The 23,684-nt window shown below is 41.4% G+C and overlaps 2 protein-coding genes across 2 annotated transcripts in view; both read left to right on the forward strand.

The window, feature by feature from the left end:
* ngef (neuronal guanine nucleotide exchange factor) overlaps positions 1 to 15,200 on the forward strand; it is a 28,500-nt gene extending 13,300 nt beyond the window's left edge. Inside the window, exons 7-15 of the mRNA XM_030066260.1 lie at positions 1 to 148; positions 8,063 to 8,192; positions 9,144 to 9,218; positions 10,609 to 10,698; positions 11,223 to 11,386; positions 11,482 to 11,640; positions 11,945 to 12,024; positions 13,376 to 13,480; positions 14,051 to 15,200. The exon at positions 1 to 148 is cut by the window's left edge and continues 5 nt beyond it. Coding sequence (XP_029922120.1) covers positions 1 to 148; positions 8,063 to 8,192; positions 9,144 to 9,218; positions 10,609 to 10,698; positions 11,223 to 11,386; positions 11,482 to 11,640; positions 11,945 to 12,024; positions 13,376 to 13,480; positions 14,051 to 14,295 — 1,196 coding nt within the window. The 3' untranslated portion in view covers positions 14,296 to 15,200. The remainder of the gene's footprint in view (positions 149 to 8,062; positions 8,193 to 9,143; positions 9,219 to 10,608; positions 10,699 to 11,222; positions 11,387 to 11,481; positions 11,641 to 11,944; positions 12,025 to 13,375; positions 13,481 to 14,050) is intronic.
* A 1,043-nt stretch (positions 15,201 to 16,243) lies between these two features.
* On the forward strand, positions 16,244 to 23,411 carry mrps23 (mitochondrial ribosomal protein S23). Its single transcript, XM_030066274.1, has 5 exons — positions 16,244 to 16,399; positions 18,103 to 18,282; positions 18,974 to 19,051; positions 19,318 to 19,441; positions 22,170 to 23,411. The coding sequence occupies exons 1-5, from the start codon at positions 16,356 to 16,358 to the stop codon at positions 22,293 to 22,295; spliced, it is 552 nt and encodes a 183-aa protein (XP_029922134.1). The 5' UTR covers positions 16,244 to 16,355; the 3' UTR covers positions 22,296 to 23,411.
* The last annotated feature ends 273 nt before the right edge of the window (positions 23,412 to 23,684 follow it).

The following is a 23,684-nucleotide window of genomic DNA, read 5'->3' on the forward strand; positions in this document are numbered from 1 at the left end:
TCATGGATCTGGAGAACCGCATTGAGCAGTCCATCCAGATTTCTGAAGTGTGTGACATTGTGCACCATCACGCCCTGGAGCATTTCCATGTGTTCACCACCTACGTCATCAACCAGGTGTACCAGGAGAAGAACTACCGGCGAATCTTGTGGGTACCCCTTTAACAAACCCTAATGCATGTGTGTGTGCTGCCTCAGCCATCAGTCTGATGAAACTGCACCGAACAAGAATTGTAGCTGCCTTTACCCTTTGGCCAGCTCGTCCTGGCCTAACACGTGTATGAGAAGGTTCCAGTAAAGTAGAATCCTCTCTTACGCTGCATTTTACTCTCTCATTACACATTACACAAGTTATCCATGGATGGCAGATGAGTCAAAATGTCAAACATCTCCAGGCTTTAGAGAAATTAAGACTCTACAAGCAATCTTGACCCCCACCCTTACCGCTCTTAGAAAACCACGTGGCTGTGTCTCATTGAGTAGCATATCTAAATAACAGAGTGTATTATATCTCTTAAAGGGATAGCTAACCCATTTTGAACAATTTAATATTACTTCACTTCCCCGCTAGCTGTTATGTAGGACAGCAGTGGTGCTATCTTCCTTAAGATTTAGATGTGTCCGCCCCAACACAGATACAGTCTTGGTACAGTACATAATTCAGTCTTAAATATTTCTTTCGAAAAAAAAAAAAAATCCTCATGTTATAGAGCAAATCTTCCCATATTAAAGGTAAAACCTTTAAAATCTTGCCTTTCTTGGCTCCCACATGCCTGGCCCTTGTTTGCCCTCTATATGAAGAGACGGTTACTAATAAGCAAACATATTATGAGTCATGTCGGCTGGAGTACATCTTCTCTCAGTTGTTTAGTGTCAGAGATTTCCAGAACGTTAAGTTATGTTATCCTTTATTGATCCTCTTGGGGAAGTTCGGCCGAGTTGCTAGGCTAACAGACTCCAACTCTGTGTCAGAGTCTCGGTCAAGGACACTGACAGGAGAATTAACCTCACATGCATGTTTTGTTGATGGTGGGGGCAGCGGTAGGACAGTGCACATGTCTGGGGATCCTTGCCTCAGGGAGGCTCAGACAGCGTGAGTCAGCTTGTTGGACCTGGCTGGCCAACCACTGCCAGCGGTTCTTCACTGGTTAAAGGGATAGTTCTACCATGTTGAAAAATCTTGTATTATTTCACTTCCCTTCCTAGTGTTTCTGTAGGACAGTAGTGGTGCTATCTTCCTCTCATTGTTACTGAGTGCTGGATACTGACTGGATGCTCCACATGCTAACTGTTAGCCTCCTGCCATTGAGCTGGACTTCCCCCCAGCTAACCAAATTTCTTTAATCCAGTTGTTGTGTTCAGGAGTGACATGTTTTCACTGCAACAGAATAAGCCATCGTGCCAGCGCAGTGGTAGAAGCTACAACTCATCTCACCTGCTAAGAGACCAGGTTAGACAGATAATCCAAACAGAGCTGGGACGCGATTCGGATAAAGGTCTATGCCAAACACAACCGGAAATCTTAAATCTCAAATGGATGACAAATCAAGTTAAAAATATGGATTGTATAATTTAGTATTATTCTTGAGTTTCATCTCCATCAAAATGAGCCTTAGAGGATCATTTTCTACAGTAATCTATTCGAGTAAAGCTGGGTGGTCTTTAGTTAAGAGTGTAGATACCCGTTGGGACTCGATGGGTCGGGCCGGGTTCGGACAAAAATTTAGAAATTACGTTCGGGTCCGATTCAGGTCTGCTTTTTCAGGCGGTAAATGTAAACTAGAGATAGAGGACAAGTCAAATCACAGGCTCGGGTCGGGTTCAGACACAAACAAAAGAATGCCGGTCAGGTTCAGGTTGGGCTGGGTTACTATGTTCCTGTCTTGGGTCGGGTTCGGACAAAAATATACAGCCCGATCTGCGCTCTACTTTAGCTCCCCCCGTAGGGTAACAATATTGTCTGGAGTCTGGTAAGACCAAACCAACTGGAACAACAGCAAAGTGAAAATGTCCTGCTTGCTGCAATCGAAAGTTCTTACTAGTGCTGAAACAATATATAAGCTAATGTTTTCCTAGTTAACGCGGCTGTAGAGCTCGCTTCCTACAAACTTCTGCTTTGGAGGCTCGTAGTAGCAGAGCTGATGTGAGAAAGTTCATGGCAGCTACAGAGGCACAGCTCCTTCTATCAGCTGAGGTGCGTCTTTATTCGCTCTGTCTGAGATCAACAGGAGATGCATGAGCCGAGTTTAACAGAGACGCAGATCACAATGTTTTGAGACTGGCTTTGAAACTAAAGGCTGCGATAAGAACAGGCAGAGCTCTCTGATTTCTCTGCCTGAGATCAAAATGTTGCGAAAAACTGAGAATTATTTCAGAGCTTGATTAAATCTCTTTTGAAACTGTAAAGGAGGCTAATTTGTGATTTTATGCGTCTTTTTGCTCTGGAGAAAAAATGAGAAATGGGAGAAATAAGCTATAGTCTCACTTTGGTTTCTCACAGATCTTATAGTTGTCTAAGACAGCGGTCCTCAACTCAGTCCCTCAGGACCCCCTGTTCTGTCCTGTAGGTTTCTGTTTCAGCTCTACTCTATCACACCTGATCTATTTAAGGGCTTCATGCTGATTGGTTGAAACAGATCTACCTGAACAGGGCGTGCATGAAGGTATGTGGTTTTATATCGAGGAAGAGCACATCATCAGCAGTGCTGTGCTGCTGTCTCTCACTGCTGTTTGTTGAGCCCAGTGAAAGACAGCAAGTGCACCAGAGAGCTGCCAATCAAACTGGGCGGGAGGAATAAAAACTGAGGTCGCGTTCTGATTGGATCACCCCGTATGTGTGAGAGTAGCTTTTAATCCCAAACTGATCATTTCACTTTGGAGAAACTTCAGATCCTCTATTTCATATTTAATTTACACCCAGTTATGACCATAAAAATCATTTTAATGAGAAATGACATATTTTCATTTTTGATCCCTTTAGCAGTGATAGAGTGAGATTTAAAAAAAAAAAAAAACAGTCCTGTGTTCAAACCCAGCACTGATCCCAAGTGTCCACAAACAAAACTTGAGACTGATTTGAATGCAGAAACACACAGAAAACCCACGCACTGCGCAGCGGCTGGCAGCTCTGAACGCAGCCTGAGAGCGGCGACAGCTCGGGAGCAAAGTGGGACTTGAGACACTCGTTCCACTTCACTTTCAGAATAAACACACAGACAAAACATTAGACAGACAGCTCGACCAAAACAACCAGAGAGAGCGCCTCAGTGCCACAACGCGTGAAACAACAAAAATGTCCTCCTCCTTAAATTCCTCTGAAAATTCCTCTAAAAATATCATATATTAATAATTTTTTCACTTTAGCTGAATTCATTTTTAATCAGCATCAGTCCTGATCATAACTGCCAAATATTCATTCATGTAACCCTTTAAAAGCCAGTTTTGTACATGATACCACTATATTTTTAAATTAAAAAATACAAAAAATTAAGTATTTTCCATATACTACATGCAAATAAGATTTTTTTGTTTGTTTGTTTTTGGATGATTACAGTCTTGTATATGTCAGTGATTAGCAACACCACTGATTTTGAAGTAATTTTCTTTTTTTTGTGTAGTCAGATTTAATTTTTTTTTTTTTTTTAACAAATATTGGACCTTGAAAGTGGTTAAATTGTTTCATTTATTTGAATTTTTTAATTATTTGATTTTTTTTTTATGAGGTCTTAATTTCAAGATAACATTTTATCTAATGTAATTTGTCCAGCTTTTTTTTTTTTTTTTTTTTTAAATCACTCAAGTTATTCCCTGTTGGAATTAGCATTTCTGATGTTGTAAAACTAAATCTTCTGACCCTAATTCTGCCTTTATGCTGACCTGCTGTATTTAAATGCTGGGAAACTGACTATTCTGCAACTCAACTCACTTTATTCTTCTCTGTCATACTTAACCAGGAGACAGAAATCTATAAATTATACTCCATAAATACTTATACACAGTTCACAGCATTATAAAGTTAATAACCTGTCATAGTCTGTCCTAAAACTGAGCTGGCACCTTCATACTTAACTGAAATGTTCATTTGAATGTTAAAAACTCTTAAGTTTTGTTAAGGTTTATCTGAAAACACTCAGTTGAACTCTGCTGGCTGTAGACGCCGAAGTGCTACAGAGCTGCAACACCAAACCTGCTTTTCTCTGTAACCCCGGCGATTACATAACACCAGCAATACCTGCTGAGGCGCCTCTGCAGCATGTCGGGAAAAAAATAAATAAATATTGTCTTTGTTTTTATTTTGCTTTTTCTTTGCAACCACTTAGTCATTTTTGGTTGGCTTGCCCTGATTAATCTCTGCAAATTTTCATTTTGTTGCCATCACTTTCCATTAAGCTCATCATCACATATTCACAGCATAGGCATGGATTTAAGTTATTATTAGAATATACATATAGGAGCATTAGTACAGCCTCTAAGCTGTTACTGGCTCTGAATCGTGCAAATAATAATGTACTTTCACTAAGAGCAGCATGGTCAAGTGGGGTGAGGTCGATATGTTTTAGACAGTTTTGAAAGGCAGACATCTTTGCACTTGATCATTCATTAAATGTTTGAATCAGTGATAATGGTCAATAATCTGATGTTCTGTTTGTGCCAACATATTGTATGCTGTCTGGAAGCTCTCAACACAAGAGCTCTGACCTGACTGACTACGGATGACAAATCATGTTTGGAGAGAGAAAGAGAAAGAATAATAGACCATACACCACTCTGTGTGTGTGTGTGTGTGTGTGTTTTTTTTTTTTTTTTTTTTAATGTGATTGTTATTGTCGGCTATTTTTTCCATGGCGAACAGGTTTTTTAGCTCGATCTTGACAGATGTGATGTGCAGGGTGTGGCAGGCTGTCTGTGTCCGTCCTCATCAACACCACATACCTGAAGTGAGTCTGTGATATTCCCACGCGCTGCATAGGATAGAAACTCTCTGGGAGCTCTGCCAGCCGGCGTCACAGTTACACACTAGGTGTGTGAAAATCTCATTTGAGGCGTGTGTGCTGGGAATCCAATAACAATAATAACTCCAATAACAGGTGATCATGCCACTGAGGCCTGTGGAGGTAAATTTCTCCCACCAGAAATTGCATTTTTAAGACCATTGAATACTTATTATTGAAATTTAAATGCTGAAATCTAACTTTTGAAATTACGCAGCCTAATTCTGGGCATTCCTGACTTCTCTCACCTCGATCAGATTCTGTGTGTGTTTGTGTGTGTGTGTATGCGCATGGTCCTGCCGTCTCATGCCCTTTTATGGAGACTGGCGGGGTGTTTACCTGCTGTATGCCAATTAGGGTCGACTGGCACGCGCTTTCAATTCACTCAGGCAGTGGGATTCATCAATATAAGACCACAGGTGTGAAAATTTCCCCGATTTAAGAGCTTGTCATGAATCCCACGTAGCCTTTTCTTAGGATCTTTCTTAAGAAGAAATTGAAGGAAAAACAACTTAGGAAAATATTTGTGAATGAAGCCCGTTGTTTTTTCAGTTCACGCTAACAGCACTTTTACCGTCTGACCTTTTGTCATTACATGCTGGAGCAGAGAGGGTTGAAGGTCGGGTCAGGTCACCGTCTGTATGAAAACACTGGACTGTCCAACTCACTGCGCTGGGTCACAATTCCTCACCCAAAGTTTGCTCAAGCCTATCCAACCTGTAACTCAGCAGACTCAACCCAGCATTTTTTGTGTGTGTGTATAAATTAAGTGATGTTTAAATGTCAATATTAAGCACTGAGCGGTCTTAGAAACTCAGATGGTGATGGTGGATGTTTGCTTCCATATGCTGTGCAGAGATAAGGGTCAAGCCACACATACTGAGGGGGGGAACACCCTGATCTGGATGTACGAGCGCATTCGCAGCACTTTGCCTAATCACCTGTCATATGATATCATGTCAGCCACTGAGCCGCTGCTTTCTTTGAAATGTTAGTCATATCAGCTTAGCGAGGACATCACCAAAATGCGCAAAAATCCATGCGCGGTTATTGTGATGTCTGGGAGGAGATCAGCTGTTTGCTCTCCCTTCTCCTCCCCTAACACTCACCGGCAGCACCTCCACCCCGGGCTGATAGATTCTTAAGAGGTTTTCGCCGCTACTCATTCCAGGGCAGATTATTTACAGGCTGGACGTCACAAAGTAAAGGCGATTACCCTCTCTGCTCCCTCTTTCCAGTATTTTAAGCAACACTCTACCATTGTCAAGTTTGGTGGGAAAATGTGAGCATTAACTCTTTCCACACTTGAATTGTTGAATCACATCCTTTTTCCGATGTGATTTATAAGTAATATTATTATTATTATTATTATTTCATTTCATCATGTCTGTAAACATTCAAAGAACTGACATGCCAGTTTCAAAATTTCCTCTATCAAAAATTGCCTCTATCAAAATTTCTATCAAAATCAAGGTAGACCTACTCCTTACATCTGATTTATGCAATAATAAGAGTGAATTTACATTAGCTGCAGTGGTTCATAAGTTACGATAAGGGGGTGTGGCCAAAGCGTGGGGTGCAGGCCTCATCGTCACCAGTGAAAAATGAACCCTCCTTAGTCCAATGATGATATCACTGGACAAACAAATGGTTAATGAGTCATGGGAGGGGGTGTGGCTATAATATAGGGGGCGGGGCTAACTCGCACCATTGAAACAGGAACAAACAGTGCATAAGTTATCAAAGGGGGCATGGCTAAAGTAAAGAAAGTAAAGAGGGCAGGCAAATAGTCACCAATGAAAAATCAACTCTACTTAGTCCACTGATGATTCCCACAACCGCCTAAAACTTATGGGAGTCGTTTAAGGGGGGCGTGGCATAAATATAGGGGGTGGGGCTAAGTCACACTATTGTAACAGGAAATCTGCTGATAACGCCTCACAGAAGGCTGTTGGTCCACGTCTACAGGATCAGTCATTTCCACACCGCCCATTTGTTGTCAATGTAAGCAGCTGTGCGATGCATTCTGGGAGCACTGTGTTGTGTTTTGAGAGACGGGGCGTCACGTTGGCATCTCCTCATTTGCATAAAGTTTAGGTCTAAGCTACTTTATGTAAAATACAAGTGTCCGGCGTGACTCACTGCCTCTTGAAACTCCTGCAAAACTTTCCAAGTAATCATTGTCAAGCTGAAATAAAGACAGATGCAGCAGCAAAAAGTTTCAAAAAGAGCCGCCATGTTGGTCTGATTTGAAATCCGGGGGTGGACAGCCCACTATTGAAGCGTTCGTCCAATCAGGTGCAGCGAGGAAGTGTTTGCACAGTTGTAGGTGAGAGCAGCTGTCAATCATCATGAGCAACACACCCATTAAGCATCCAGATCTGGGAAGCGGCATGACTCCCAGTGTCAAATACACGCTCCTGTGGACACACATCATGAGACAAACAGTTCCTGAGTTATGAAAGGGGACGTGGCTGGGATTGCAGGGGGCAAACCATCACCGGTGACAATGGTCACATCACCAGTGTTCATCACTGACTTAAAAACTGCCTCAACAATCCTTTCTCACTGTGAAAAACAGTCCAGTTCATGAAGACGTGGCGAAGGCATCGCCATGCCAGGCATATTCAAGAGCGCGATGTTTTGAAGGAGAATGTCACTTTTTATTTTAACTGAGTCTGGAATTATTCCCAGATACAGGTTTCCAGGTCAAACAGTTCTTGCTTTACTTGTTGACATCAAGGATGACACTGAGCCCACCTACTGTGCTCTTGGCACAAAGGCAACATTTAGAACTTTGCCACATGGATAATTGCAAACAGATCCAAATCAAGGGTAAATTGCACTTTAGAACATGTTTGCACATCATTAGCGCAATGTTTTTGGTGAATCGGACCATGAGACAGGGCAGGTAGCGTTCACAAGTGATGCACAATTCATGGCACCATTTTTCATGCATTTGCCCCTCAAAGTGGGAACTTCCCCATTTAACAGATTGTTGTCTCTCTGATAGGTAGTTCCCAAACCAATTATTCATATCTCCAGTAAGTATAGATGTGTTTTTTTTTCCAGAGAGGGGAACCAGGCATTTCGTGAGGCCATGGCCATACTAGAGAATCACCCCTGTGTCCGAGGTCTCTCCTTCACCTCCTTCCTCATCCTGCCCTTCCAGAGGATCACAAGGCTCAAGCTACTTGTGCAGGTGAATGAACCAACAAGAGCTAAAAACCAAAAAGTTTAAGAAGCAAAGCAAAGCATGGCATGTTGAATAATTTGAAAGTGTGAAGGTAAGAACCCTGGAGACGCCACAGAATTTTTTTCATGTGCATGATGTACTAAATTGTGACCACAAAATACTTAATTGAGGTCACAAAGTCCTAATTTGTACATGTGATTTACTTATTTCGAGCCTTCATTTTTCTATCTCAAGCTCTCAGATTACTGATATTGTGTCCACATTTTGCATAATTTATAGTCTTGGTGAAAGAAAATGTGCCCACAATTCATCCTAAAATTGAAAATTCATCCTTAAAAAAATGATTTGATAATAATAATAATTCATAATACATTCAGAATGGGTAAACTCTGTGTACATCCTTTGTACATCCATCTATAGCCGTGCAATCTGCCGTTGCTTTGCAGTTAGTTTAAAATTAAATGCAATGACTTGATCCAGTTCAGCATACTGATGGCAATAGAGTTCATGCACCATTGCCATGCTCCTGCTCACTATAATGCCACGAGAGGAATGGGCTCTCAAAATGTCTCTGTAACACATTCCTACGTTAAAATACACCATTTTAAAATACACATTTAGCTGTTTCATTCAGCTTTTCTTTCAAATCGTGAGCATGTTTGCTTCAGATGGTACAGTGTAACTATAACATGAGCACAATTTCATGAATTTTAGAGTTCAAGTCAAAACAAGAGCTTAAAAAAATTAAGTAATGCAGATGCATAAGAATTTCATGTCCTTGATGTAGTGTTTTGTGGGCACAATTATGGATTATGTGCACAAAATAAAAATAAAAAGTTTCCATGGCCTTTCTGGGGCTCCATACTAAGTTGTCATAACAAATAGTTAAGAGCGCTTCTGTGCCACTCTTCACATTTTCTGTTAAAACTTTAAGCTTTAATTTGTATCTCCTTACAGAATATCCTGAAAAAAGCGGAGGAAAACTCTGAGAGGGAGGCAAATGCTATAAAAGCTCATCAGCAGCTGGAGCAGGTGACTATGAGCGGAGGGCTTGGGGGCAGTGTGGTGTGTCCTTGTGTCATGACAACCATGCAAATATCACTATGTTGGAATATTTCCCAACATGTGTCACACCTATTTGTACTTCTTGTAATGACGATACCATGTTGACTCATGGTATGCTGTTTAACTGGAGCATCCATTAGAGTAATTACAAACTGAAAGGTGAGGTTATTAAACTTAAGTATATTTCTTTCACACAGTTCAGTCACATTAGCCTCACCATCAACATCCTGTTCTCTTTGCATCTACATATTGAACTGAACCCAGCAATGGATAACCTCATTGAGAAGAAGAAGAAGAAGAAGAAGAAGAAGAAGAAGAAGAAGAAGAAGAAGAAGAAGAAGAAGAAGAAGAAGAAGAAGAAGACAAAGAAAAAGCTAAATTTTCTAAAGACAGTGGGTCTGCTTTGAAAATGTTATGTTTTCAATTCCACATTACTGGGAAATCAAAATGACATTATCGTCAAAGGCCACACAGCCGTCAATCAGCACTGCAGCCACAGAAGAAGTTCATTGAAATCAGCCTACCTTGTGGCTGAAAGTCTGCAGCTTCACCTCGTTTCCATCCAAATAACATTTTTTTCCACCTTAACGTATGGTTTTGTAAACATGATATGCAGCAGCTTTAATAACCAAAAGAAATGCCTATTGCTGAGCCCTGTTTGAAATTACAGTAGTATGTTACTGTAACATACTGAGATGAGAATAATTTAACTGAAATCACTCATGCTGTGTCATGCACAGCTCTGAAATGAACGGCAAAGTTATAACATCCCACATCATAATGATCTCGTTCCCATAAGTTAATAGATCGAGGTGGCGCATGGAGTATCTTATTCCTGCAAGTTATGAAATAAAGACCACAACTTAAGTAAATTATTTTCTAAAAGTTTAGGCCATAACTTCAGGATTTTATTCCCACGTCTTAAAAGTTGAGGCAAGGCCGTAGGATCTTATGGCCCTGCATTCATTTAATCAACGAAGGATGTTCCTGCAGGGCCTATGTAGCCTTCTCTCTTACTTTAGAGTGTGTTTTCCTGTGAGTCCTCTTCATTTATCCTCTGTGTCTTGAGAAATAGCCATAAGGAAAGGCAATAAAGATGTACAAATTAAGCAATGAGAAATGTGGGTTATGAATTTTCAGGAATGAGAGCGCAAGAGCACTTCTTTTAAACAGTAGAGGAAGTAGCAGAAGCTGGAATGTGGCATTGATTTTGGCAGCAATTTTGGACAGGGTGGGGAAAAGGACTGAACACTCACAAAGCACAAATTAGTTTCAGGATTGTTAATAGCTTCTGAATCTGCAAAGTGCAGCTTTGACTTTTGTGGTTGCTGACGGTGTTCGTTTGTGTCTGCGTCAGATTGTGAAGGAGTGCAACGAGGGGGTGAGAAAGATGAGTCGCACCGAGGAGCTCATCAGCATTGAGAAAACACTGGAATTCAAATCCAAGGTAATTAAAGTCGCATTTATACTGTCACCTTTTCACTTGTCATAGAGTCATTATCTTGACATTAAATGCACTGGTAACCAAAGTCATGCACACAGAGTTAAAAACACAAGTTATTACACATGATGATATGGTCTTCTGTACAACTTGGCACTCGACCTAAAACTACCTGAAAAGAAATGCCTAAAACTTTTACAGAAACCTCAAACCTAAATCTGTGGGAAGCCTGACTTCTAATGATGAAAAGGGGAGTGTCTGGTCTTTGGTGGCAGATGATGTCACACCTGCAGAAAACAACAGGTGGTGACAAAAGCTGCCACAAAAAGCCAGACAATCCACTAGTCACCATCAGAGGTCAGGCTACACCGATATTTGGGTTTGAGGTTTAGTTACTCTTTAAGAAATGATTGAAGCATTACAACTTGGCACTGGCCAGGAACCACAGCCAGTGTGCTTGAATAACCTGGGAGATTTCCATTATGCCTTGTCCTAAACCCTTATCTTGCAACCTCTGTGAACTCCTGTAGTCTGTGCCCATCATTTCCCACTCGCGCTGGCTGCTGAAGAAGGGTGAAGTGCAGCAGATGGCTGGACCCAAGAGCACGAGAACCATGCGCAGCCGTAAGCTCTACCAACCGGTCTACTTGTTCCTGTTTAACAACCTGTTGCTGATCACCAAGCGCAGCTCCAAGTTAGTATGCGGTTTCCTTGTTGTACAATTTTTATTTTTTACCAAATGAGTTCTTATCCCAAAAGCAGACATTAATGTAGTCTACTTGTTGTCAGCGGGGAGAAGTTCCAGGTTCTTGACTCGTGCACACGGGCCATGTTGAGGACTGAAGACCAGGAAGACCAGGGCCAGCTGCTGGCCAATGTCTTTAACCTGAAGCTTCTGGAAAACCAGGAGGAGCGCCAGGTCAGCTACATGCTCAAGACTAACAGCATGTGAGTATCTAGAGCAATATGACTTTGGGTTTCACCTAAGTTGTTGTTGAGTGGAAGATGGTTGAGATATAAGAAAAAAAAATACTGCCAGAAAGCCAAGCCTGGATATCAAAGTTAATAATTACATAGATTGCATCCCAAGAATCTCTCATTTTCTCCAAAGGAAAACCCAGCACAACATGCACCACGCTTTTTTGGCATGTCACAGTAGATCTTCAGAATATCAAATCTCAATAATGGCAACAACTGACTGATTAAAAAAGCTACCTTGGTAACTCATAGACGCCATATCTGATCTTAACAGGAGTGAAAAGCTTCGATGGATATGCGCTCTGACTCCCAACCGCCGCACGCGCTTCATGTCCACGAGCGCCCATCAACCAGGTGAGACGGGACACCACGCCAAAGTCCACATCTTGATAACGTCCCCAGGACATTAAGTTCATGGCTCCCACTCTTTGAATGGAGTCATCTATATCTAATGTTCCGACATTCACAGTCATTTATAGAGAGAGTGAGAGATAGATTTTATGTATGGACAATCAGACACTAAAATCCAAGGGTTAATGTGTAAAAGTCAAAACACTGAAGGAGGAACTGCAGCTCCCCTCAGTGGTACAACATGGCACTCTCCTGCTGAACGTGCTCCTGTGCAGTGGACAAGAGGGACTGTCCACGATGGCCAGAGGCCCAGACGGTGTCCTCTGTCACAGGCTGACCGCTCTCCTGATGGTGTGTCCACCCACACAGTCAGAGAGCTTTCTATGATCACGTTTGAGTCTGGGATGTGATTGTGCAGCCGCATCTCGGGGAAGTGCATCATGCTGCATTCCCAAAATTTGCTGACTTCTCATCAACACCACCTGCTCATCCATCTTGTTGCCCGCTGCTCTGATATTCCCCATGATGATAACAGGATAGCAGGTTTATATTTCCTCTTCCTTTCATGTCATTTTACACCTGCTCTGCCCCAGGTCTGCGCCTCCGAAAGCTCCTCTGCTACTTCCAGTCCTGACTTTCATAGCGCTGTCGGCCGATCCCCTTGTTTAAACAGTGCACACATCGCCTCGAGCCCAGTTCCAACAACAAACAAACACATAATTTGTTGTCATTGTTCCAAATGAATGCCCTTCCCAAAGAAAATCTTGCTGCTGTGGTGTAGATTAGCAAACCAGCTACATACACGGAAAGAAGGCAGTTCAGTGTCAGAAAGACTTTATAACTGTTAATCTCAGGCTCCAACACTGCAGGCAGGGAAAGCAACTACCTAGCTGCCTGCCTGACGTAAGATAATTCAGTAACTTCTTGGCAACCCTGACATGTAAACAGGGTGGCACCCTCGAAAAAAGTTTTATTGTAATTTTTTTCCTTTCACTACCATCACTTTGATGTGGGGACTGCTCAATGTGTCTGTTATCAAAAAAATAATAACTCTGGCAGAGGTTCATTGCCTCTCCCTCGGTCATTATATTTTCAATAACAGGCCTCCTCGTCAAAGATTAACCCTTACTCACTAATTTATTGCAAATGTATTAGTGAGCGTAGTTCTGTGGTTGGATAAACCTTAAAGTTTGATTGGTGGACTCTTGCTGAAGACATGCCACATTACCAAAATTCCCATTTAAAACTGTTGGATTGTCTCTGTATGAAGCTGTTTCTGGCCACACTAACATGGTGCATTCCTAAACAGCCACCCTTGTAGATACAAACTCAAACGATCTGTTCTGCTCATCAGACTCTCCCCAGGTGCAGTGCATTCAGTCGTACTCATCTCAGGAGCCAGACGAACTCTCCATTGAGATGGCTGATGTCCTGAACCTCCTGGAGAGAACAGACGATGGTGCGTAGGGATTTTTTGTGTGTTTATTGTCTCCTCAGATATTATTTGAATTATGTAAATTCGTTTTTCGTCCTTACATTTCTATTTCCACTGATGCTCTTTCAAAAGGACCATGCTAGTGATTTTGAATGTTTGGCCCATTTCCAACACTTTCCCCACATTTTACATTACAACAAGATATTTTGCAAATCATATGAGGACACTAAAGAGTTCACAATGCATGATCAAATCTTCTCCATTTTAAAATATGAATTTTTGGTTTGTAACGTCCTGCTTCTGTGGCTAACGAAGACGTCACCCTTCACAAACCAAAATAACCCAATTTCAAGTCATCAAAACCCAACAACAGTGCTGGTGGTGGATTACTGGTGTGAAGAAAGTCTTAAGTCTCTGAAAGTTCTTTTTCATATCTCAGTGGAATGAATGGAAACCAACACTTGGAGAAAAGGGAGGAAAATGATAAAAGAGCTCTAAAATACGACTGTTTGTGGTCCTTTTGGATGTGATGTGTCTGTCTGTGATGTTCTCATTTCCCTTCACGTTCTTCCCGTTCTTCCTCCTCTCTCCCAGGCTGGATGATGGGCGAGAGGCTCCATGACGGTGAAAGGGGCTGGTTCCCGATCCGAGTCATAGAGGAGATCCAGAGCAAAGAGGTCCGGGCTCAGAACCTAAGAGAGGCCTTCAGAATCCACCAGGCACAAGAAACTGGGGCGAGCATTCAAACTGGAACCAGGATCGGCATGCGGGGCGGCAGGCGCACTGCGAAGGTCTCCAACTACTTCAGCTCTCTGTCAGATCCAGTGGAGGATGTGTAGTGAATCGAGCGAAAGAGGAGCGTGTGCCACCGAGAGCCATTTGCATTAAGAGAAAAAATGAATCAGGACATGTGACTAAATTAAAGTGGAGCAAATTGAAATGTACAATGACATAATTTCCTTTTGATTTTCACTCAAATGGCTTTGAAGTGCCGCCTCGACCACCTCGGACAAATGAACAAAGCACTTGAGAGACAGAGTTTGCTTCCACAAAACCTGCATGTCTAATATATAAACTTCCACTGAAAGGATGTTTTGCAGGCCCACTTCATGTGGAATGGAGAGTGTAGAACTAAACTCTATACGGCGAGGAGCTGTGACGAGAAAGCCGAGGAGAACCGTGAAAATGGTTCTCGCGGAGGTTGTCGTGTGAAGGTACTGTAAACATGCCTCAACTGCATGGAGAAATCATGTTTTAAAACTTGATGTGTGTCATTTGAAAGTACCTTTCAACAATCCCCCGTTTTAAAGCCACACACAAAAGCTTAAAATAATAAAATAGGAATGTACTGACAATAAAACTGACAATGAATGTTTCACAAATCTGTGCGTATGAATAATCAAATAAAATGAGTGGTCAGAGTTGTCAATTTGAGAGAAGCACATGTACACATGCATGAACGTATGCATGCACAAACACTCACACACTCTCACAGACACAAATGGGACATATCCTGTGAAACCAGTTCAACGTTAAATACCCACCAGACATCCGTGGCATCTGCACAGACTGTACCAGCATGCTGGACAGCTACTGAATGGCATAAGAGTAATACCTGTGTGTCTATAAATATATGTATATTGCAAGCCTTCCATGTTCAAACCAACAAACGAATAATGATGAAACAATTCTCTCATTTCATTTTGTATGATGTAATTTATTGTTAATAAAAAGACGTATGAGAGATGTGACATTTTTTTCTTGATCAAACCTTAAAAACATTCACAAAGGGCTCTTGGCTTTGCATTGGAGTGTATTTTTTCTCAAACAAGAGGCTTTTTTTCCCCCATGTTAAGGGCCAGTTTTCCTGCAAATAATATCAGAGCACTGCTGAGTCTTACAGAAACTCAATCTTGAGACACTGCTGCCACTTGGTGTACATGCAAAGTAAGTGCAATTAGAGAAGTATAAATGTCATTACTTACAGTCTGGAGACGGGTATCACTGGTTCTCCCACTGCCGTCCCTTGATATTTAAGGGCCCCGGGGCAAAATATTATTTGAGGGTCCTTGCGTTTTACGATGAATGGATCAATATAGGTCCAACAGATAAACAATTTTTTGGAGTTTGAATTGGAATTTTTGCTGAATTTTAATGTTGGCAGGATTGAGGCATCCTCCCTTCATCCTGATACTTTATGTCTAATCTTAAAAAAAAAAATAGCATTGCATGGCATTGTTTTGTAACTGGGGGTAGGGGGGGTTGGGCGGGGGTATACCAATAGTATACCAATAGTATATCAAAAGTATACCGGTATACCAATTCCATGTGTAAAAGGAGAAGGAACAGCAATGATTAAGTGCATGGAAATGTATGGAGAAAAGATGGGAAAAGGTGGGAGGAAGACCAGAAGGGCAGGGGGATCACAATTAATAGAAAAGTCGGTCATAGCAAATAACTATAAAGAAAGGAACAGAAGGGAGGAAGTCATCATAACAAGATCCAGGTAGGATCATACAGGATTAAATGGCACGTTGGGGGAAACAGGAACAGTGACAAGTATGAGAAGTGTGGAGGTAAAGACAATTTTGAGAATATCATACATTTTAAAAAGTATAAATGAAAGAATAATGGAGTCTGATGGGGTTTCTGAGAACAGACGGAGAGGAAAAACCAAGAAGGCACTATTAATGTTCATAAGTGACACAAATTTGGTGGCTAGAATTTAAGAAATACGGTGAAATGACACGCTGTTACGCGGTCTTGTACAGCAGGTGGCGGTGTGCACCTCAAGCCGCCAGTTAAATGACAGAAGAAGAAGAAGAGGAGGAAGCGCTTTAGCCATTAGCCGTGCCCGCTACACGTGAAACCGTTTAATGCCGGTTTGTGCAGAGCCGCGATGGCAGGCAGCAGGCTGGAGAAGTTTGGGACGGTGTTCACACGGTAGGACACCGCAGCACAGAGCAGCTTTTTAAACTAATTAACATCTGATGAAGCAGAGCTAGCTAGACTGGAGCTGCAGCGCGGCAGGCTAACGGCTGCTAACCCTGACCCTGCTAACGGGGAACGAATCCACTTTACATTTACTCACAATGCTGCTGAATTCATCCAACAGATAAAACACAACAACCTTATAGCGACATCGAGCTTTTTAGCCCCGTTCTGACAAATGTGTCGCTGTTTATTCTGTTTAAAACTTCCACGAACCGACTTGGTTGCTAAGATATTTGCCGGCGTCGACCTTGACAGCGATTGCGGGACTCTTAAAAACTCCGTAGATCCAGAATTAAAAATATATTTATCGCTTCCCTGAAATCACTGGCATCTTTTTTTTATTATTATTATTATTATTATTTACTTATTTATCTTTAACCATGCCACCATGCCAGCAGACTTAGAGGATGCGTGTTGTCACTCAGGAGAAATCACAAGACCGACCAGGAGCAGCTGGAGGTCTACTAGCTGCTGGTAGCTAGCTAACATGCTAACATGCTAACCTGAACGGCTTTTGCCTGTGTCAGCTAACAGCTAGCTAATTCGGCTAAGGTGATGTAGCAACAGGTCTAATATTATTGTTATGAAACTGTTTTTTTTTTTTTTTTTTTTTTTTAATAAACTGCTGTGAAACTATTATTCATGAGTATACACGAGTTCAGAAAATGACATAACGTTTTAGCCAAATGTTTGAGTGAAACCATGAAATGTGGGATCTTGTATTTATTTTTCCATATTCCAGGTTTCTTTAACCAAGGTGAAACAAGATAAACAAGTTAAGAAAATAGTGCACAAAAGAAGTATGAGTTAGTCGAATATCTTTTTTAATTTAATGATATGCTTGCCAGTTGCTTATGGGATCATCAGTATAAGGAAAATAATATGGAGCAAGCATATTAACCTTTTATGGAAGTTCTATGTTTTTAAGGTCAGTGAATGTTTTCCAGTTTGCAATTCTACAAGGAAATAAAAGATAGGATAAGATAAGCCTGTATTAGTCCAACCACGGGGAAATTCACAGTGCTGCTGCAGCGACAGTAAAGACAGGAAAAATATAGAAATAAGGAAATAGAAATAAGACACACAGTAAGTGCACACAGAATAATAAAAAAAAAAAGTAGTCACAAAATATAAAAATATAGTCGACTTCAATAAGCTTTGGTTTATAGTTGATTTACAGAAGCTTTTGAGGGGAAAAAAACAACAACAGACTTTACAGAAATGACCCCTGGTGTTTAGAAATCTTTTAGAAATAAATATATTGATTCCATTAGATCTGCACAAAAGAAATGTTTCAGGGAAAACCTAAAAGTGTTCAGAAGATATCAAAATTACTTGGAAAGTAATAAATCGGTTGCTGTAGAGAGGAAAGACTGTCGCAGAGTTTCCTTCAGTCTTTTTAAATACTGAAAATTCTCATGTTAATCCATCTGATATAGTGCAAAAATTTAATGATTTGTTTTTTAGTTTAGTGTAATATTGAATATTGTTTGATTAATATCTAATATGAACCCAAGCCTCGCTGACATGATGTTGCCATCTGTTGGGAGAGGGGAAAAAAATGCTTTGCCCATTGTTTTGTCCTCGCCATGAGATGCTGACTTGTGTTTCATTTCTTATTTGTGGAAATAATGTGAATGTTTGATCGTCAGGGTTCGAGATCTGATGCGCTCTGGAGTCATCAAGCCGTCGGAGAAGCCCATCTGGTACGACGTGTACAAGGCGTGTCCACCCCGCAGGGAGCCGCTGCACGTGAAGCTGTACGCCAGGACCCACGTCAAGACAGACGAGCCTGTACGAGACATATTCTACAAAGAGGATGAAATCAGAGCGTAAGTAAACTGCTGAAACTGCGACAAATTTTTTAAAAAAGCGTGAATGAGGTGCGTCTCCATCAGTGAGGTCGAAGCTGATAAAGTGGCTGCTGAGATAAAATCAGATCCATCAGAGAAGTGAAGTCAAAAGCACCGGACATGTTTATTGATCTTTAATGTCGTATTTCTACTTTAATCTCAGGATAAAAACAAATAAATTTGCATGGCAATATTGCACCGCACCAACTCACTGTCATACAAATACAGTGTGGAATTACATATGTTAGAAAATGTATAAGGTATCATATTCCAATTTCCTGCTTGTACAACCATGGTAGAGATTTATAGAAAGAACACACACTTTAGAAGTGCATATACAAACATTTCAAAATGTCCAAAGCCACTTTTCATCTGTTTTGTAGTGAAACTGAACCGATTTGTCTGGCAGGTTACCCCATATGATCATTTATTCATCACATGCATTATCATTAGTGCTTATTGCATAATTTAGTGTGTTTATTGAGTGTAATAACTTTTTTTGCCATTTCCATTCAGCTTTTCTAATTTGATAGATTATAATTCACCTTAAAAAAAGAAAACCCAGCCATGTTTAGGGTAGATGTACCACATGTCAGCGTTATATGGATATTTCTAACTGTATCAGCGCTGAGACACTGACCGCCCTCCTCGTCTGCCGTCTGCCTTTCAGGAAATTCTATGACGTGTATGGGACGGGACCCAGGCCTTTGGATCTCTCCAAATCCACCTTTGTGTCCACATGCCAGAGGTATGTGTCCTGGGTCTGATCATAAATTGGTGTTGGCTTCCTCCAGATATGCTGCAGATTAAATGTGAAAGCAGTTTGCTGTCCTTAAGTGTGCTGCCATAGTGTATTTTATTGGTGGTTGCACCATATTCCTGCAAGTATAAAATGAATAAGAGAATTATTTTTGCCATGTAAATTTCTAGATCATGGTGCACAACCATAACCTTTTTAGATTCATGCTAATATGACCAAATGTGTGTTTTCCTCCGTGTGTGCGCGTGCACCAGGTTTGTGGAGAAGTACACAGAGCTGGAGAGCCGTGGGGAGCTCGACCAGTCGCTTCTGTTCGAGGAGACTGGAAAGGCCCTGCTGGCAGAGGGCGTCGTCCTGAGGCGGAGAGGAGGCCCTGTGGTGAGACATGTTATGATACTCATGACTGACAGCTGTATCCAGTTGTAAAACCTAATAAAGTTGATTTCCATCATTTGGATGCCAGAGAGGCAGTAGACGAGATCACAGAGGGAAACGTTGATCTTTTCCATGTAGCATAATTCAGCTGTTGACTCTCCATCCATGTGCCCAGGACGTCCCAAACCAAAAAAAACCTTGCTAAGTGCAGCTCTGCTGGTCTCTGATGCAGAGCCGCCGACTTCAGCTCGTCTGCTGCAGTTTATCTAACAGACCGGAGGAGGTGAGCCGGTCCATTCAGGGCTGCTGCTGCCGACTCACCGGCCACACCGCTTCCTCCTGGGCTTTTCTTTTCTGCTTTCATGTGTGACTTGAAATATCAGCCAGTGTGTTTAACTCTTAGCCCTCTGCACTCACGCTCACTTTGACTTTTTTTTTTTGTATTGCGGAAGCCACGGGAGAATCCACCAATTTTTTTTTTTTTTTTTTATCTCCTGCTCTCATCTTTACTGATTCCCCAGTTTCCCCTCGGGGATCAATAAAGTATCTCTGATTCTGATTCTGAAATCAATCAGTAAATTTTTTTCCTTTTGAGTTTTTTCTTTTTGACTTACTTTTCCCATTGTTCACTGTTATTTGACAAAGGTGTAGCGGTGTAACAGTGCACTGATTTTTATATTCAATTCTCCAATTCTGTAATTCTGTACACACACTACTGCAAAGCTGGATTTGCCTCAAAACACCAATCCTCTAGTGTAGGTATCAACAGTGGCACATCCTCAGGAGGTCGGGAGAGCAAAATAAACTCTATAAAATCTGAATATATGCCACCTCCACTCTGCACATCGTGGTGTGTTGCTTTCATTCTCACGGTGTAAAACAAGATTTATAGTGTTATGTTGCCAAATGAGTTTGCGCAGTTGTGCTAGAACGTACATTGTGCTAGCAGATGGGTGTAAAAAACAGGTGTGACACAGATTGCACACTTTTTTTTTGTCAGCATGATGCAAATTGTGAGTGTCGTATGAAACAGGAAAAGCAAAGTGTTGCCAAACTGATTTTGACAAAGGAGCTCTGACGCTCTCGGCTCTGCAGCCCCATCCCAAGTTTGAGTTTTCAGTGTTTCTACTCTGATCCACTCTGCAGCTGTGTGTGTGTGTGTGTGTGTGTGTGTGTGTGTGTGTGTGTGTGTGTGTGTGTGTGTGTGTGTGTGTGTGTGTGGTGTGTGTGTGTGTGTGTGTGTGTGTGTCCTGTGTGTGTCCTGTGTGTGTCCTGTGTGTGTCCTGTGTGTGTCCTGTGTGTGTGTGTGTGTGTGTCCTGTGTGACAGGGGAACCAAAGGATATCGATGATGCAGATGTAAATTTTTAAATTCACTTTTCTCTCATGTGAAATCCATGTTATTATTATTATTATTTATTTTACATAAGGACCTCAGGTGTGGTATGTAAATTAATATTCATCCATATTCCAGGATGTCGCTGGTCCTTAAAGTCTTAAATTCAATTCGATACAGTTTTAGGCCTTAAAAGTCATCAGTCTCAAATTTAATGTCAACAAACATTTTGTCATTTTAATTTAATGTATCCATCTTTTAATTTCTTTTTGTCAAAATTAGTCAGCCTTTAATGTGTGAAAATCAGCATTTCTGATGTTACACAACGCTGAAGCTGATACGTCTTAATACTAACATACTGCACTTCAGCTGCTGGGAAAACGCCTGCTGGCGACTAACCTAACTCATTTTACACTTACTCTCTTATACTACAGTTTACTTGCACACAAAAACACACTTCAGCATCTCTAGAGAAAAATCCACAAATGTCCTTGGATTTACGGGTCCCAGGTTTTGTTGAAAAGAAAAAAAAAAAGAAAAAAAAAGTCCTAGTTGGACTATTGAAATCATGTCGTCTAGAGCCGACCTTATTCCTTACAGATACTGACCTCAGCATGGATGAATATGTCCTATGTAATCTGTTCCCTCACCCGCTCTGCTCTTTAGAAGAAGAAAAGATGTTTTTTCAAAACTTAGTCATAAATTCTATTCTTTTACGTCTCTGTGATCTGTGTATTCTTACCACTCTCTGGCACACGGTTGCCTGCTGCAGTGTGAAGCTGCTCAAACAGAAACGCTGTTCCTCAGCAAAAGTTTAAGTTCAAAGTTTAATTTCACTTTAAAAGCTTGTGAAAGGCGTCTGAACACAGCCTTCACAACAACATCTAAACCCAAGAAATCTGATCCAGCATCCCTGATCAGGGTTTTTTTATTTTTATTTTTTTTGTTGTCTTTTTTCCCCTCGAATCTTCGGGGTAATTTTATGGTAATTTTCTTGTGTTTTAATTTAAAATATATATTTATAATAATTATAAGTAGTTTTATTAGTTTTTTTTTTTTTTTATTTATAGTTTTGCTAATTTACCAGAAACTTTTACTGTTTTTTTTCCCCCCCTGGTCATTTTCTTGTTAATTTGCTCATCGCCTTTGTCTTTTGTCCTTTTTTTTTTTTTTAACATGATGTTTTAATCTCACGAGTTGATTTGACAAGTATGACACTTAGATAATTCCATAATTAGCACAAACAGAAATATCTCTTCAGATCAGAGTCCTGAGGGCAGGTGTGGCTCTGGGACGAGCTGAAAAAGTTTGAAGAGCCCTAATTTATGTGAACGTGACGGGACGGGTGCCCACAGTGCAGGCTGCACATGACAGCAGGTTCCGCTCTCGTCCTGCAGGTGTCAGCAGAGTCCAGGGATCCCGTGCTGGAGCTCCGGTTGACGGACATGCTGGCAGAGCAGCAGCAGGCGGGCGGTTCTCCTGAGAACCAGGAGACGGTGGAACATGCAGCGCAGACACAGTGAGCCTCAGCGTCCCTCGGAGCGAACGACGACAACCAGCCGCTCCGTCTCACCGGCTTGAGAAACTTCATCTGGACCTAATCTGGGAATAATCTGTCAACAGAGGGTGTGGTGTTGTTAAAGTAACAAAGTAATGCCGAGCGTCGGTGTGCGCGGGATCAAGCTGCTGTCCGTCCTGTGGACTGTGGCCAGGCCGACGTCGCTCCACACCGCCCGGCAACACAGCTGAGACTGAAACCCTGCGCCGCATCCCACCGGGGGAGGGGCGCAGGAAACCACTGGACATCCACAAGACTCACACACTCTTTGCATATGTTCCATGTGTGTGGACTTTCAATGTAAGAAACTGCAGCTTCGAAGTGCAAAAGTAAAATTACACTTGTCGACTCTTCACACGGTTTAAGTATCAGATATTTTATGTGCAACTCAGTTATACGTAGCAGCCATTTTGTTTCACAGCTGATAGACAAAAACAGTGAAGAGGACTGTATGACCCGTGATATTGAATGTCAAGCCCGTCTATCCACATTACTTCTTGAAACAAACCATCTTGGTGGTGCAAAAAATGTCACAACATGCAATCGAAATCCCTCAACTTTCAATTTGAATTTGTAATATTTTGGTTCTGCAGCTGATAGCTAAACCAACAGCTGGATCAGAGGTAGGAATATTGACATGTGAGTTATAAAATGTGGCTGCTTGCTTTGGGAAAAGTTTAGCAGAAATGTGGAGTGTGTACATTGTGTAGATATTGCACTAAAAATGCAGAAAGTAGGTTGCGGTCCTTGAACTCTGGCATGTTTGGTCTTTAACACCTGCAGAAAGAGCAGCTGGTTCATCTTCTGAACCCTCCTGCTATAATTTGAGCACACTGGAAAAATAGGAATTGTTATCTTACAGGAAGGACTTTTTTTCCCCCCCAGAAAAATACTATGGCTGTATGTCACTGTAAAAATTAAAAATATGATGGATTAGGATTACGGGAATGTCCAGCAAGCTGCTGCAAGACATGAACAGCACACATCCTCAGTTACTAAGCATATTTGCTGTGTGTAGTCTGCCTCTACAGTGTCAGGAAGACGAGGTCAAACAATAAATAAAGTATCTGTGTTAACTATGTATGGCTCATCTGATAAATGGAAAGTTTTTTTTTTTTTTGTTCCAAACCATACTCTTTCTCCAGTCCCATTTTTATTTACCTGTTTTTAATGAGTTTTACTATATCTGATGGATTGCCTGGCCCTAAACAGTATCTTTCCATTGCATTCTGGGATACTTGTTAGATGCAGTTCACAACTTCAGAATAAGGAGCTTGAATGTCCCCTGATTGGATTGTCTGTCCATCCTGACGAGCAGGCTTGACAGTCGCTGCCACAGTTTCACATCATTTGA

The sequence above is a fragment of the Myripristis murdjan genome, chromosome 13 (assembly GCF_902150065.1).
Source record: "Myripristis murdjan chromosome 13, fMyrMur1.1, whole genome shotgun sequence".
NCBI classification, from domain to species: Eukaryota; Metazoa; Chordata; class Actinopteri; order Holocentriformes; family Holocentridae; genus Myripristis; species Myripristis murdjan.